At 44.3% G+C, this 16707-nt stretch overlaps 7 protein-coding genes across 7 annotated transcripts; 3 read left to right on the forward strand and 4 right to left on the reverse strand.

Annotated features, from left to right (window-relative positions):
- Positions 1–948: 948 nt before the first annotated feature.
- On the forward strand, positions 949–2506 carry TRUGW13939_11626 (uncharacterized protein; the record flags this gene model as incomplete). The annotated part of the gene is made up of 6 exons (XM_035494732.1): positions 949–1080; positions 1137–1182; positions 1232–1478; positions 1531–1906; positions 1958–2241; positions 2296–2506. 6 exons carry the CDS (start codon positions 949–951, stop codon positions 2504–2506), a joined length of 1296 nt encoding a protein of 431 aa, XP_035350625.1.
- A 613-nt stretch (positions 2507–3119) lies between these two features.
- Positions 3120–3571, reverse strand: TRUGW13939_11627 (uncharacterized protein; the record flags this gene model as incomplete). The annotated part of the gene is made up of 2 exons (XM_035494733.1): positions 3120–3386; positions 3446–3571. 2 exons carry the CDS (start codon positions 3569–3571, stop codon positions 3120–3122), a joined length of 393 nt encoding a protein of 130 aa, XP_035350626.1.
- A 1481-nt stretch (positions 3572–5052) lies between these two features.
- On the reverse strand, positions 5053–6159 carry TRUGW13939_11628 (uncharacterized protein; the record flags this gene model as incomplete). Its single annotated transcript, XM_035494734.1, has 1 exon — positions 5053–6159. One exon carries the CDS (start codon positions 6157–6159, stop codon positions 5053–5055), a length of 1107 nt encoding a protein of 368 aa, XP_035350627.1.
- Positions 6160–7351: 1192 nt separating this feature from the next.
- TRUGW13939_11629 (uncharacterized protein) lies at positions 7352–8030 on the forward strand (the record flags this gene model as incomplete). The annotated part of the gene is made up of 4 exons (XM_035494735.1): positions 7352–7541; positions 7609–7760; positions 7815–7911; positions 7963–8030. Coding segments are annotated over 4 exons (507 nt in total), but the record flags the coding sequence as incomplete, so codon positions are not given.
- A 1639-nt stretch (positions 8031–9669) lies between these two features.
- Positions 9670–11023, reverse strand: TRUGW13939_11630 (uncharacterized protein; the record flags this gene model as incomplete). The annotated part of the gene is made up of 6 exons (XM_035494736.1): positions 9670–9756; positions 9812–9933; positions 9979–10261; positions 10337–10733; positions 10785–10881; positions 11011–11023. The coding sequence occupies 6 exons, from the start codon at positions 11021–11023 to the stop codon at positions 9670–9672; spliced, it is 999 nt and encodes a 332-aa protein (XP_035350629.1).
- A 1688-nt stretch (positions 11024–12711) lies between these two features.
- TRUGW13939_11631 (uncharacterized protein) lies at positions 12712–13326 on the forward strand (the record flags this gene model as incomplete). Its single annotated transcript, XM_035494737.1, has 2 exons — positions 12712–12806; positions 12870–13326. 2 exons carry the CDS (start codon positions 12712–12714, stop codon positions 13324–13326), a joined length of 552 nt encoding a protein of 183 aa, XP_035350630.1.
- Positions 13327–13514: 188 nt separating this feature from the next.
- Positions 13515–15006, reverse strand: TRUGW13939_11632 (uncharacterized protein; the record flags this gene model as incomplete). The annotated part of the gene is made up of 3 exons (XM_035494738.1): positions 13515–13824; positions 13878–14171; positions 14228–15006. The coding sequence occupies 3 exons, from the start codon at positions 15004–15006 to the stop codon at positions 13515–13517; spliced, it is 1383 nt and encodes a 460-aa protein (XP_035350631.1).
- Positions 15007–16707: the final 1701 nt, after the last annotated feature.

Raw genomic sequence — 16707 nt, forward strand, 5'->3', positions numbered from 1 at the left:
ATTAAAACACATAAAGAAACCTTAAATAAACTTAAAAAAAATAAAAAAATAAGCTTATTAATTAATTTATTATTATATATTTACTATAACTACACCATTTTTAAGACTTTAATCTTCTAAGACTAGGTCTTGAATGGCTATTTATATGCCACTGTATTCCTATCTACTAAGAACACCAACAGTTCTGTAAATATCTGTTCTCTGTTAATATAGTCAGTTTATACCGGCATATCTATCAGTTTTCGTCTTAAGCCCCTACAAAAACGTGATAAGGAAGCATGCAATCGCGAGTTATGTAAAGCATAGCTTATTGATAAGGTATTTTTTGGTTATCGGGGACTCAAATAGTGTGAGATAGAGGAAATATTGCTGATTTTTTCTTTCTTTTTTTTCTCCACGGGGAGTTGATAACTACGTCAGGAGAATCTTTGATAACTTTTGTCGACAGCAAGTATATAGCGGATATTGCGGGAAAAATTAGTGGATATGATGCACCCGATCCATATTTTCTGTCTATAGAAAAACTTCTTTTATCAAATTAAAAATGGCCATTTACGATGAGACCTTATCTCTAAACCATAATATAAAAAGCTCCGTGATTGGTGCTTTCTTATCAAGTGTGCTCTGAATGAATGGACTAAACACATCCTGGAGGACTTCACTCCCTGCATTGTTCCACCATGAAGTTGGTTTGCATATTATTCACACTTCATTGCTGATAAGACCAAACTTAGTTGGTCTACTATTTGTCAAAGCACGTGTCTCCGCGGAGAAGCCTTTGACTGGTACTTCGAGTCCTTTGTATTGCAAGTGTACATATTGTCGAAGAGATTAGATTGAGAATATAGCAAATACGTGCTGGTTTAAAAGGTCGATGACAGCCGTTATTAATGTGCCTACGAAGTAATAATCATTTTACGGTGTAAGTTGAATACCATAGTAGACAACATGAAGGTTACATCAGATGTTCGAGCTTACCTTGTCTCTCGCATCACTACGCTCAATCCAACATTTGAACGCCCTCCCAACATGCTCAGGGTGCTGCGCAGTTTAACTGTCAAGCAATGGATGTTCTTCACCGTAAGGCCAATATCCCCGCCTCTCTGCAGCTAGATTACACTAAATATAGAGAACAGGTCGGCTATCTGGCTTGGTCATGGGATGCATGTGACTTCTTTTCCGGTATATATGGCCTTCTGCTCTGCAATGCCTACAGCTGACAATATCATAGTTTCATTGACCATTACCGAACTAGCCAAGACGTTTGGAAAATCAAATGCCGATATTACTTGGGGCTTAACGCTTGTTCTAATGTTTCGTTCAGTTGGAGCCATAATTTTTGGGCTCCTGGGTGATAAGTATGGTCGAAAGTGGCCATTCATTGCGTGTAATATCCTTTTCATAATCCTCGAACTGGGAACTGGTTTCGTGCAGACATATCGGCAGTTTCTCGCCGTCCGGGCATTATTTGGAATATGGTGAGCATAATCGAAATGGCTAGATGGCGTTCGTCTCTGACTCGATTTCCAGCATGGGTGGATTATACGGTCTTGCGGCTGCAACTGCGTTAGAGGATGCTCCTGCTGAGGCCAGAGGTTTACTTTCGGGAATTTTCCAGCAAGGATACGCCTTTGGTTATCTTCTCGCAACTGTATTTGCCAGGGCACTCCTCCCTACGCGCTATAGTTGGCGTGCCTATTTTTGGTTCTGCGCGGCACCTCCGATTTTGATCATTATCTTTCGTCTAGCCCTTCCCGAAAACGATTCATTCTTAAGAGGGAGGACAGTCAGAAGATCTGGACCGGATGCTAAAAATCAATTTGACTCGCAAGCTAAGAAAGCCTTTAGCAGATATTGGCTCACTACTCTTTATCTGACGGCCCTGATGGCCGGCATGAACTTCATGGTATGTTTATCCTCGTCTTAAGACAAGCTCACAGTACTAACCTAGCATAAGGCTCATGGGTCGCAAGATTTGTACCCTACATTGCTCCGGGAGCAGTACTCATTCTCTGCAAATGACGTTACAGTCACACAAGTAATAGCTAATTTAGGGGCGATGGCGGGAGCAACTGCCTCGGGGTATTTTTCCCAAATAATAGGGCGGAGGCTAACAATCATTATCATCGCTGTCCTGGGCGGGGCACTGCTTTATCCATATAGCTTTGTTTCCAGTAAGGCAGTCTCAGCGGCTGCCTTTTTTGAGCAGGGATGCGTGTTAGGAATCTTTGGAATTGCTCCGTGAGTGTTTATTGATCATCATGCGCACGGACTGTCTAGCTAACGTTTTTCTAGCATTTACCTCATGGAACTCGCACCCCCTGCTTTCCGAACTCTTGTTGTGGGTGCCTCTTATCAAATCGGCAATCTGATATCTTCTGCATCGCCCACAATTGAAGCTACACTCGGAGAACGATTCCCTTTGGATAGCAAGGGTAACGTGAATCGGTATAACTATGGATTGGTGATGTGTTTATTTATGGCTGCTGTGAGCATCTGCCCGTGATTGACCCCTACTGCAATTTGCGACTAATCATACAAGGTCTATTCCTACATCATTGTACTCACACTCATCGGACCGGAAAGAAAAGGCCGGGATATAAGTTCTACTGTTGAAGAGACTGTTGATGTTCTTGATAGATAGGAATACAGTGGCATATAAACAGCTATTCAAAATCTAGTCTTAAAATTATTATAGTTATAATAGATAGATAACAGTTATTTAATTAATAGATTTTTTAAGAAGCTATATAGAATAATTATCAATTTATTTTCTTATTTTAGCTTGTTTAAGATTTCTTTATGCGCTTTGATAGATAGATTAAAGGATAAATGGGCAATCCATACAGAAGTCCCATCCACCCGCGGAAGTTTAAATGGAGCTTTGGAAAACATCAGCTTTATATAGGTATCATCAAGGGTTACATGACTACCGGAATAGGACAGATAAGGACAATCATCCATATCCCTTAGGTAGTTAGCTTTTCGCGATCAATCAGTCTAATTTACTTAGATTTAAGACACAAATCACGACTTCCTTGACCTCCACTATTACCTTTCGGTGCCGGAAGAAGAGAAACAACACTGCTCAATGTTGCATGTCTGAGCATCACCACTAATTACAGTTTCCCGGTTAAAAATTGCGCTTCTCCCATTCCAAAGCTCCAATCCGCCTTTGTATTCTCAGCACAGCTTATGATGAGATCTTCCCCACGTAGCCCACACACCTCAGAGAGTCGCGCATGAAGTGCTTTATATGTCGCTTTCTTCTGCTCGGAATTGCGACCTTGTTGGAAGATTTGCAGTATAACTAATTTGTTACTTCGGTTGAGCCCTAGATTGGTATCCTCGCAAATCAACTCGTACGGCTCGTGTTGGGTGATAATCTTTGAACCAAAGTCTATTAGAATCAATTCAGATTGCCACTCAAATAGGCATTACTTACTTGATAGCGATCTCGTTCAGGGGCATTGAAATGTTTCAACATCACTTCTTGGACCACGTCGGCGAGTTGTTTTAGCTCCTTCGAGAATCGTGCTCCTTTGATCAGATCAATTTTAACGAGTGGCATCTTGACTTCTTAGTGTAGGGTGAAAAGAAAAAGAAAACATGTGCATGTGCATGTGCAATATCAAATGTGCACTAGACCTGCTACGAAATGGGCCTGTCTGTTAATATACCCATCAGCTCGGAGTCTGGGTTACTATCTAGGTAATTTCTGTTGCTACTATGACGCTGTCTCCAATACTGCTTGTCCCTATCTGTTTCGGACTTGGTAGCACTTCTTCCGTATCATCCGCAATAGCCACGATCTCCGGGAGATTGAGGCTTCAATGAGTCTCTGTGCATATAGTCCGTGGGGATTATGCAAGATAATTAGTATTTACTTTTATCTAAGTATTTCTATATAGGCTCCAGGTTTTCCAAGCGGCAAGAGGACTATTTGAGCAGGTCTGTGCATCCTTGAGGGAGTTTTCTAGTAGTCCTGGTTGCTGCTGGGGTCGGACCCACTCCTTTAATATCTGTTCAATTTCCTTGCGTTGAACTCGTCGAGCGTGAAGCGTCAGATTCACTTCATTCACACAGCGCGTACCACGAAAGCCCGCGCTTTCAGAGAGAGCATTGAGAAGGCTGCTAAGGCTGCTTCTGGGAACCCAAATATTAAGACCACCTTTTTTATCGAGAAACCTGAACTGGGTGACCGCGCTGGCGTTGATTATACTTATGTCGGACGTCTAGATTGCGGCGTCTTCATGAGCAGAACGACTTATTCCTGAACAACCTGCAGACTGAGTATTATATCTGCGGCCCCTCCCCGTTTATGCAGATAACCCGAGCCACGCTGCTGAGGTTTGGGGTAGGTTTGGAACGTATCAAGGTGGAACTATTCGGCGCGTGCCCTTTCCATCTAGACAGGTCAAACTTCTCCCAGGCGAGCCTGAAAGGAGCAGGAAAAAACCCCCAACTAAGGAGGGTTCACGAGACTAACTGATATTTTCGGAACCAAATAAGTGAAAGCCATGCACGTTTAGTAAACCGTGTTTGCATCAACAATAGAATTGGATATTACATCTTTGATGCAATGGGGAAAACTTTACCAGCATTGTTTGTGTCTCTTTGAACCTCACATGACATATCCTCCACGCAAACAAAAAGTATCTATCATGTTGTTCCCCCTTTTGGCAATATCCCCTTTTCGTCCATTTAGTATATACCACTAGCTCTGGCTTTCTTACCGCATATACACCTAGTTGGAGGCATATCGTTGATAGGAACGTTGGGCCTAGACTGTGAGGAGCAAGGCCTAACACGCACCTAGTAGAATTCCATGTCCATTGTTATGAGAGACATCATTTACTGTCGGGAGGTTATGACTCACCGATGTAGATGAGTTACTTCGTCTCGTAAGAGGCATGGGCTGTTCTATGCAAATAGAGAGTTTTTGAGTTGGTTAGAAAATAATGGGTCTCTTAGTCATCTCGGCCACAGGCTCATCCCAAACTGAAGATGTTTTGTTCTAAACGCAATTGTAAGCATACAGAAAGACCATTTTCATAACCTGGCAGTAAAGGATGGTTGCTGTAATGGTTTCATCGCATCCTGCCTTGTCTTTGTTACGATTTGCCCTGCAGGCAGCACTTCGCGAATAAGCCCTACCCCGGTCCCCGCGTATGTAGTCATTCGACCTTGCGATCCCCAACCATGATCCCCTTTTAATTTCTCCCTCTCGTACAAGTGTCTGTTCTCGTCTTCGGTAACTACCTTGTTGAGGATGTCCTCGTACGATCGGTTAATGAGGCCGCGTCCATCGAATCTTCCCGGCCATCCATAGATTCCTCGGACTTTATCGTAAACAGTTGACCGTACCGTAGAAACACCGCCGTCTGAGGCACGAAGAATCTCCTTTTGGTAGCCTTTCGAGATTTGCGCCTCGGGGGATGCCAGGAAACGAGTCCCCATAGCACACCCATCAGCACCCAAAGTCACCGCCGCTGCGACCCCTCTGCCGTCGACAATGCCCCCTGCTGCCACAATGGAAGGCCTGTGAAGCTTGTGCGGTCGTGACAGATCCAACTGGTCCACTATCTCGGGAAGAAGAGTGATAACGCTCGCCGACCTAGCATATCCGTGACCACCGGCATCGCATCCTTGGACGACCAAAACATCGGGTTGCAATTTCTGGACACATTCCATCGCATCGACCACACAGCATAGCTGCACCCAAATCTTGACGTTGTAAGGGCTTTCTGAACGAATCCTTTGCACCCAAGGCAAGAGATCGTCCGCCCCAGTTTTTGGTGCAAATAGCCAGATAGCGCACGGGCGGTAGGTTTTGATCAAGGGCAGCGCAGTCTCCAGAGATGCGCCCCAGTTCAAGAAACCAACACCGACGGGTAGAACAGGTGACTCTTGTGGTGGATTCTGTTGGCGATATGAAGTCTTGAAGGTGACCTCGTTAATGAGACGTCGCGCATCCACGAGCTCTTTTTCGAGGTGCGAAAGATCGTATCCGCCAGCAATGAACCCCAGTCCGCCAGCAAGGGAGACCGCCGCCGCGAGGTTCGCAGTGGCGATATTAAGCATTGGTGCTGAGACAATCAGAGGAGCTGCCGTCCATGGATAATCAAGTTTAACATGTGAGAGGCTCGAAAACGTCATCTTGGATCGAATTTCAGGTTCAATTTCACTCCATACGTGCAACAGAAATTCAGTTTCTGAGCTCACAGGTTGAGCAAGCCTATAGGATCTCCCAGAGATTTGATGAGGGAAGTAGGGAGAAAGATAAAAGCGAGCTACTACCGAGAGAAGAGAAAGACAGCAGAAGTCGCGAATTGCGTGCAAAAGAGAGGGAAGAAGCAAAGAAGATCTAACGTTTTAAAGTACCCCTACGAAAGTATGAGCCGATTCAGCATCTCAACACTAGTTATACGGTATTCCCTGCCTCGAGTATAGGGTAACCCTTATAGCGCCACAATATACCCCGATAAGGGTTATCTATCCATGTGATGACCAGCTCCGCGGAGAATTGAGTTCGATATCACACCAATAGACTGTCACTTGCCAACTTTCCTTGTGCCACTGAGCAGTGCTCAATCTAGGCATTCTCTAACGTCTTCCTTTATGCAATCAATAATCGGTAGAGGACTATGATTTGGCTGCTCATTTACCAATTACTGAAATTATACAATAAAAAAGCCTCTCTCCAGTGGACTCAAGCCAGCAATATTTTCATCATGCATGATCCGTCAAGCAAGGACTTCGAAACGCATTCCAGAGGCAATGAAGTCATCATGGCTCCTCTATTCCTGTAGATCCAAATCAAATTGAAAACCCAGTCAACGAATACCCCCTTTGATTGTGCGAGGCCCAGTTTCCAACGGAGTAGTCCGTAGAAAGATGCGTTTCATCTAGCTGCCGTCTTCGTTCTCCCTCATGGCTTAGTTGCTTCATGAGTGCTACGACGTTGTCTGGTCTTCTGTTTCTTTGGTTCCTGAGCCTAATAGACGCAATTTCTGGAAATCACGACCAGTGATATTATTACGTAAAGATCTTTAGGCGTGGAGATGTGAGGACTTCTTATCTTGGCTTACATATATGTTGGAGTTAACGCCGACACATCCGCAATATCCGCCAAGAATGAAGACCTAGCCCATCTCTATACCAAACCCTAAGTTTGCGCCCACTGCTTGTATTATGGATTTATTAAGACGAGTGGTTCACGACTGCGATCTCGATATGGACCTTTACTACTTGGAGCTCGTCTTTCACACACTACAATAGTCCGACTAAGTATGGTGAAAGCAAGTAAGTGCTTGTGTTACGCCTCCCGGTATCATTTCATTAACCAAGTTATCCCCCAGTCGCCCTGCTTCGTGGTAACTCAACTGTTACTGGAACGATTACGTTTGACCAGGCAAGCGAAACTGCACCGACCATCATCTCATGGCATATCCGAGGCAATAGTCCCAACTCCCAGAGGGCATTTCACATTCATGAGTTCGGGGATAATACTAATGGGTGTACTTCTGCCGGTCCGCACTGTAAGTACTTTTTTTCCGATCCTCGCAGTTTGCATTCACGTATCTAATGAAATGTCTTGCGTAATAGTTAACCCTTTCAGTCGCTCACACGGTGCCCCAACGGATGAGGACCGCCATGTTGGCGACCTAGGCAACTTCCAAACTGATTCAATGGGAGATTCTACGGGGTCCCTTGAGGATCGTCTAGTGAAGTTGGTTGGACCCGAGAGTGTAATTGGGGTGAGTTCGCTAGCACACACAGACGAAGTTATCTAATGCTTTTATCGAATATAGCGCATGACTGTTGTGCACGCTGGCACGGACGATCTTGGGCGTGGAGGAAACGAAGAGTCTAAGAAAACAGGAAATGCTGGAGGGAGACTAGCTTGTGGTAAGTTGAGCCACCGCATCTACAACCCCAGTTAACTAATTATCAGGTTAGGTATTATTGGGCTTGCTCCGTCTGTGCAAGCTGGGAATAGCAAGTTCAAGTTCACAAGTGTTCTGTAGTGTGGGATTCTGACGGCGTTGATTTGGGTTAGCTCTAGAGCCCTAGAATGGAGCATGTCAGTGGGGAGCGGCCAGCAATGGCCTAACGATATAATTAGATAGTAGTATTACTAATAAATTACTGAATATTTTACTATTTATATATATAAGAATCTTTCTAAAAATGTATTCAGAAGAATATATAGAATTTCTAAATATACAAAACCTTTTTAAGAAACTTTTTTCTTATTAGCTATAAGCTCTGACTAGATATTAAATCAGTTTACTAATCTATTTATCTTTAGATTTATAGATATTTTCTAATATTCTTTTTCATCTAGAAATCTTTAGTCAATACAGCTTCATATAATAGTTTGGCGGTTGCTGCGCTGCATTTTCGCAAACATAATATGGGTTAATTGACTGCGAAGAATAAAATTAGATTCATGAAAACGCTCGTACCTATCTATCCGTCCTTCCTAGTTCTGTATATATATGTCGTATATTATTTCGGTATATTATATATGATATATTCCCAATCAATCATTATGTGTATAGGATATACTCCATTTCAAGATATGATGGTTCGCAGGTGGCCAAAAACGGTAGCTTCTACGGCCGTTTCGAGTCTTGTTCCCTCAATCATTAGTTTTCTCAGTATCATGTGAGCTTACAACCATTTTGTTAGTTCCACTAATCACTTCGATATCATTTAGCCTACGGTGGCGATCTTGACCCGCTGCGTCATAGTTATGCAGTCCTAACCTAATCTCAGCGTTAACGATCCGTTATCTATGTAAGTGGGCATGCACACCCTACGACCCACCCCATGGCAATAATGTCCGCCATCTGTTATCAAATCCGAACATACATTGAACAAGAAGCGATTTCCTTGCCTTCTCGCAATGTCTTTTCATGAAAGCGCCTGCGATGTTCACCTGAGTCCTGGGCGTGAACCAGGGACAACCTTTCTGGTTGCTATATGCAATAACGAGGAAGGATCAGGTCTGACCAGTCATATCTTGCTTGATGACTTTCTCGGTAATGATAATGGTAAGGTCTATGTATCTCTTTCAATAACATTTCTGGCGCATGGTAACCACATCCATACTAGGGCGTTTCATCTGGGGCGGAAAGAACGTGACTCAGACCTGTCGGGATCTACAGCTATACAGAGAAGGACCATCTCGACTGCCCATACTTCGTGCCAATCTTCAAAATCAATCGAGTGAATTCGTAGCCGCTCAATGTCATCTTGATGAACATATCGTCAACATCAATGGCGAACTCCTGTTTAAGCCAAACGAAGGTGTCGAATAGTATGCATGAAATGCCGATTCTTAGAGCGTGAGATGACACCCGCCAAGCTCTTGAATCAACAGATGCTATAAGTCAAGAAGGGTTCTTCATATTTGAATGGGAAATTCGCTATCTTAATTGATATTCGTATATTCAAAGCTTACCAAAATTGTTACAGGGATAATGGTACTCTTTTCCTCAATATATATTGACTCCTGCAAGTAGGAGACTTGCTAAAATAAACCAATAGCCACGGACTGCAAAAAGGGGAAAATATTGTGTAGGTGCTCACACCAGCGCCAAATCCGGTAGTCCTAGTGAGGTATCCCCTAAAGACTTTTTAACATCCAATACACAAGCCTTAATTATTTGTAAGCTCGACGATCTTTTTAGTAGCTTCCTCGAAATCAGCTTCCATTAATACATTATCCAGGCCAGATTCTCGGATCTAGCAGTAGCATTAATGATTAGCAAGCAGTAAGAAGTAGAAGATATGTACTTACCAATTTGGAGCCCGTTTCGCAGTTTGTACCCTGTAGGCGAATCACGACTGGAATATTGAATCCTCCCGTCGCAGCAGAAGCAGCAAGTATCGAATCGGCAATCATATCACAGCGAACAATTCCTACTAATTAGCTATGATCATTTTCGGCAAAAACGATACACTCACCGCCGTATATATTTATGAGCAGCCCTTTTACGCGGGTATCGCCATGTAGAATCGAAAATGCTTTTGATAATGTCTCCTCGGTTGCACCACCACCAATATCCAAGAAGTTCGCACATTTCCCGCCGTTCCAAGTGACCAAGTCATTGGTTGCCATTGCCAAACCAGCACCGTTCACAATAACACCAATATTACCGTCAAGACGAACGTAGGAAAGACCCAGCTTCGAAGCTTCATACTCATCTTTCTCCTCCGGCAAATGTTCCTCGAGGCTAAACAAGTCAGTCTGTCGAAACATTGCCGATTCATCAAAGTTCAATTTTGCATCTAGACAAATAAAGGTCCCTTCCGTTGTACGTACGAGAGGATTCAGCTCGAGGAGAGTAGCGTCTTTGTCCCGGAACAACTTTACTAGTTGAGACAATATATGTGAGACCACCCTCATTTCGTTGTCAGAAAATCCAAACTGTGCTTCGATATAGGCCATAATCTCAGGGGTAATTCCAGTAGTGAGATGAAACCAAAACCGCTGAAGTTTATTCACGTTTGACTCGATATTGACGCCCCCCTCATCAGATATTAGGAGAACAGGCATGTACCTTTCGCGATCAAAGGTAATAGCCAGGTAGAATTCCTTGGAAATATCCACAGATTTGTAGATGTATAGTTTCTTCACTGGAAGACCACCGGGTGGGGTTTGGTTCGTGACGAGATAAGAACCGAGCATTTGAGACGCGTTTTCAAAAGCTTCATCCGGTCTAAAGGTTTATCAGAGCTGGTAAATCATCGGGTGTTTCTCAGGAACCCACGATTTGACAATGCGAACGCCACCTTTGCCATCGCTCTTGAACTTGCCCTTACCACGCCCACCCGCGAGGATTTGAGCCTTCAAAACTGATGGTGCATCTAGAGTTGTCTTAGCATTGAAGAAGTGACCTTGGATTCCTCGCAACGGTCAAACCCAGTCGCTCCATCAAAAACTCACCGATATTGTATACGACATCCCAAGCTGCCTCGGGACTCTTGACTACAAACCCATTGGGAACATTAATGTTGAACTGGTAGAAGTGAGTCTCAATAACTTTATGTTACTGCATAGTCGGTCTGCCTTACACGTTTCAGAAGATGATGTGAATGGTGTTCTAGGAGACTTAAGTGGCGTACATGTTTCTTGGATATACCATGGCGCTACTCAGAGATTAGCCTTCCAAGCATTCAATGTTGATATTAGAAAATATCATGCCTCTCGTAAAAGAGATAAAAGCGACCGCCAACGTATCATTTGAAGTTATTCTGGGTGCTTTCTTGATAGCTCATTTTGCTGACCATCGCGAAAGTCCTATCCAGTGGGTGGAGGCGATATTATGATAACGGGGAAATATTTAAACTTTACAAATGACATCAACGGTATGGGTTCACTTTTTGGTTGGCTTAATAATAAAGGTATCTTACAAAGCCTTAGAAGTGGGGCAGGGAAGGAGCCAACATATGTATATCTTGATATCAATTGATAATAAAATGGGACCTTTAAAGTTGAAGTTGAGTGACAGAGCTAACCCATGAACTTTTCTAAACAATGATGAGTTATAAGCAAGTTCGTATAGCAAGCATGTAGACAGCGGCGCCAGTAATATCAATGCAAGCAAACTCGATTTCAGTGTCGACAAAGGATGGGAGACAATTGAAACAGTTGCCTGAAGCGTATGAAATACAACCGTGATCGGTTATACTACAGTCGCTTTTCCTTTCTTTCGGTCAGCAGGGAACGACCGAATATGGTGCAAGCTACGAAAATTTCTCGCCCAGACATGGTCAACCCCGCTTTTCTGTCTCTTTGACTTCATCTTTTTCACCTCTTATTCTTCTCCTAATCTTTTACACATTACCGAGAGCTATATTTCTCTCGGTGTATTACTTTGTTTGCATGTCCACCAGACGTGTCTTAAAGAAGCCGTATCGTGACTACCTATGGAGCAACCGATTTCGATAACCAAGCTTCTCAAACCCAGTATAGCTAGCTTTTTCTTTTCGATTTTTATCTATTCTACCATCTTCTGTCATCAAAGGTGGTTGGGTCATCCAATCGGTTATGGCTGACATCAGAAGAAACATCGTATGTGATTTCAGGATATACTGAATACGTCCAAGGTGACCCCAAGATAAGATCTCTGGATCAAGATGTCCTCATCTACTTGCAAGGCTCTGCTGAAAGTCATCGCCAACTCCTTGAAAACCTGGAAAGAAGAAAAACCATCATGCGACGTACAAGAAAAGCTCCACGCCAATGGCAACGACATCCTTTTCATCACCAGTGGAACTGACAGTGCTGGCCTGAATTTGGAATGTGCATTCATTGTGATCCAGGCCGAAAATCTAGTAGAATAGCAACAATAAGAAATAGGCATGTGCAAAATGCTATCGCCAAGGTGAGAAATATATGTACTCTTTTTAGAAATAGACAAATAAGAATATTTGTCGCTTACTGAAATAGCACCAAATCATTTTAGTTAGCCATAAAAATGTAGAATTATAAAAGTACAAAGCTGAAAAAAAAAATTCCAAAAAAAAACCTCAACAGCTGGTGAGTCATAATTACCCAAACGGGCAATTCGCGGATCGGCTCAGCCTCGTTGTGGCACTTTTAACCATGGTACCACATGAGTATAAATATAAGCTGCGAACCCAATTCCCACCAACTTTCCTTCTACATACAAGTCAAAATAATAATACGGCGCAATGGAAACTCCTCGATTGATATTGACCCGTTTCACCAGCGATCATCTGGAAGGGTATTACCGCATCTGGTCGAGTAAAGAAGCTACTCAATGGAGGTATTCACTTTTTCTTCTGAAAAAAAAAGACACAAGTACATGTAAACTGATTTGAATGTATAGCTCCCGCGGCATCTGCAAAAGCCTAGAAGACACCCGCACCTGGATGTCTGCGCTACTAGTTGAAACAAATCCCGACGTCGAAGTCTACGCCATCCTTCTCAAACCAGACCAGAATAAAAATGAAAATGAAAATAACAATAACAATAATGATATAATCGGCGTCATCGGCACCCACAAAACAAACCCCACCCCAGTGGAACTGAGTTACATCTTGCACCCCTCAGCATGGGGAAATGGGTACGCAACCGAGGCCTTGCGCGTGTATGTGCAGCACTATTTTCATTTAAAGCCGCAGTTTGACCGATTAACGGCGTGGGTGGATACGGAGAATGCTGGGTCGATCAAAGTGTTACAAAAGTGTGGATTTGTGGAGGAGAAGATGGAAAAGGGGGATTATGTGATTGAGTGGAAGACTCCGTCGAAGCGAGACTCGTTTTTGTATGTTTTGAAGAAATGATGATAATGGAATTAGATATATATAGATATATATGCGAATATGTAATCAGATGGTAAATGATAAGAGCTTAAGGATATATATATGAGGATGCTGGATAAACGATTCTGCGCCAGTAATTTCAATCTTCGCCATGCGTCCATATGCTGAGAGAAAAAAGAAAGATGAAATCTATAGCACTTTTTCCCCTGTCATTCCCCAGGCATCTGCACGTTTGTCGTGCCTTCTTCTGGGTTAGGGTAATACCATGTCGTAAGGGCGATAATCAGATAGACAAGCACGCAAAGGCCGCCCTCCATGTAGTTTGATTTTCCGTCGCGCAGGAAATTGCCTACCACGAGAATGGACATGACCAGGAGGACAATCATGAAAATCTCAAAGTTGAGATCCATGTTTTTGCCGAGTCCCCAGCTGACAATGACGACCAGAGGAGAATTAAGCAGGGCAGTCTGGATCGAAGGGCCGAGGCAGTGGAAGAGGGCAAAGTTGATTTGATTGTCCCTGGAATATATTAGTTGACGGACGGTATTAGAAGAGAGAGAGAGAAAACTAACCATGCTTCATCGATTGCAGTCAAATGTTCTGCCGCCTTTTCAACCAGAGGAACCAGGATCAGACCGATAAAGTTGTCCGGCACGCCTCGCTCCCTGATGGCAGGGATGTTCTCGACCAAAAAGACAGCCGAAATGGCGACCAGTGCCAGTGCAACGACCGTTGCGATAAGACTCTCAAGCAAAGTCAGCTTCGGCCGCCTTCGCTCTCTGTCTCCATCTTCGTCCTGGTTCTCGTCGTTCTCGAGCACTTCATCGAAAATACCGTGATGGGTACGTAGATTGTACCATAGGAACCTAGCTTGGTTAGTTTTGTCGGTCGAGGTTTAACAAAAAAGAATCGAAACACGTACATGCCGAACGCGGCTAAGAGAATGATAGATGTCCCCCGACTGATTGTCCGGGTGTTAACAATAAGCTCCTCTGACGTAAAAGTGGAATTTCCCTGAGCTGTTCCAGACAAGGCGGAATAAAAGGCAGTCGGAATCAACAGGGCGAAACCAGCCACCAGAAGAAGACCAGATCCGACTTCACTGACAGCTTCGTGCAGAATCTGCTCTTCTCGTCTTATACCACCAAAGAAAAAGCACAGACCCAGGCACAAAAGCAGATTGGCCAAAATGGAACCCAAGATAGCGGCCTGGATGACAGGAATAAAACTATTGTTTACATCTTTCTTAATCAGGACCATAAACAGGATCAGCTCGACGACCGAAGTTAAACTCGTCTCTAGCAGAATTCCGGCAACCTTGGGCAATTTCCGAGACAGCTCGCCGCCGGCAAAGCCCATCAGATTGGCGCTCGGGACCATAGCAATATAATTGAGCGCAAACACCCAGACCTTGAGGTCGGGGCGAGCGAAACCGAGAACGATAGCAGCAGGGACGACAGGCCAGAAGATGTTGACGACCATCGACAGGGTGCATGTGCTTCGGAAACATACTTTCAGGAAATACCACGGGTGGAATCCTGATCGGCCACTTTCTCCGGCCGTTGCGACGCGAAATCTCCCAAGAGCAAGAGAGTGTTGCTGTTTTTCGGAGTCGTTGGAGCTGTATTGTGGGAGCTCGCGCTCGGGTTCTATCTTGTCGGCGGTGGCGCTGGCAGGCCGGCGCTGGCTGAGCGAGGACATTGTTGACACTCAAAACTTTTTTCGGGTCAAGACCACATGAACGTAATTGCAATTAAATAGATAGATGGCAAGAGAAGGACCGGTAAAGGATAGAAAAAGAAGAGGAAGAGAATAAAGGAGAGGAGAATAAAGGAGAGAAGAATAAAGGAAAGAAGAATAATACGGAGCGACAAGTCACACGAGAAAAGCAAGACGGATGAATGCCCACTCACGATGACATGGACTGGGCCAGATGTGGCTGTGCTGCGAGCAACATAAACACGAAACATAAAAGGAAAAAGCTGCAGAAGCCAAGCCTACACAGAGCCCTGTCAAATCTCAATAATCCTAAGAACAGTCCCTTTTTTCAAGGTGATTTAACCTTATTGGAGATCTTGGCGGTGACTTGTTCTCGGGGATCGCGTTGCTGATTGGGCCAGGCAGTTAGCTGGCCCCGCAGCGGAGATCTTGGCGGGCCGCTCACTCCATGTCAGATTAATTGGACCAATCGCAGTGCTGGGATGGTTCGGAGACCCCACTTTTGTCACAGCTCCTGCCTTGGCGTCAATAGCGTGCTGTCACGTGAGTACCGAGTGCCTCTTTGGGATTATTGTTGCCTGATTTTGCTAGCATCAGAATTAGGCTATATCAGGAATAGTTTTCTCTTTTTTGTCACGTGATTTTGGTGACCAGTGCTGCCTCGCTTTTCAGGCATCCGCGCCAGGCTTGTCACGTGATGTTGTTGCCTGATTCCCGCGGCAGAAACCAGTTGTGGGTCTTGAACGGTACGATATAGAGTGACTGGGAAAACAAATAGCTGTGTCCATGCACTCTATGCCTGTATCATTCAACTGTGTCAGTCGGCTGCGTCGTGCAGTCTGCTCATCCTCGCATTTGCATGCATACATATATGTATTAATGAGATGGAAGGGGCGGTCCTCGCTTACACATGTAGGCTGCCTGCCTTTTTTGCTCCTTGGTCGGCCATCCCCCTCCCAAACTCTCCTTCTCTCAACACTCCAACCAGCAGTTCAAGACTGCCACTGGCTGCAGGTCACTCTACAATATTCATGTCAAGTCGTCATTTGTCCTGTTTTTATCCTCAACACACAGACCGTACCAGATTCAATAGCTCAGTGCCCTGATCTAGGATCTATATTAAACATGAGTCAGATTGACAGCCCGCAAGATTCGCATCAACTGACAGGTTAGCCTTTTCTAGAAAGCACTAGCACAAATTGCTTCGTGTTTCCCCGCCTCCGCAGCAACTCGGAACTACCGATGAGTGAAACAACGGCGAATTATTACTCGGGATGGAGAATTATCGGGATCAAGGTATGGAGTCTTATCGGCCTAGGAGCCCGCTCGGCGCTCGGTCGTGTCAACCACGCGTCTCCACATCCAACGTACCTGAGATCAGGTTACAACATTCCAAGTTAACATTCCGGGTGGCCAACGGTTCTTTCTTTCGCACAGCGCTAGGGGGGAAATAACCACGTGAAAAACTTCTAGTCAAACCACCGGAAATTTTAATCCAATCACAGCCAATACCTTCAGCCTGTTTCCGTCCTCATTACCGAAACTTTCGACGCGGCGTAATGCCAGAGTTTGTCCGCTTGGCAGTCAGACATCAACAGCAAAACAAGCTTTGTTAAGCCTTGCCAAGGGATGGATTTAATGATCTGAGGATACAAGCCGCATGGAATGATTTTGGGATAAAGC

Source organism: Talaromyces rugulosus, chromosome VI (assembly GCF_013368755.1).
Source record: "Talaromyces rugulosus chromosome VI, complete sequence".
NCBI classification, from domain to species: Eukaryota; Fungi; Ascomycota; class Eurotiomycetes; order Eurotiales; family Trichocomaceae; genus Talaromyces; species Talaromyces rugulosus.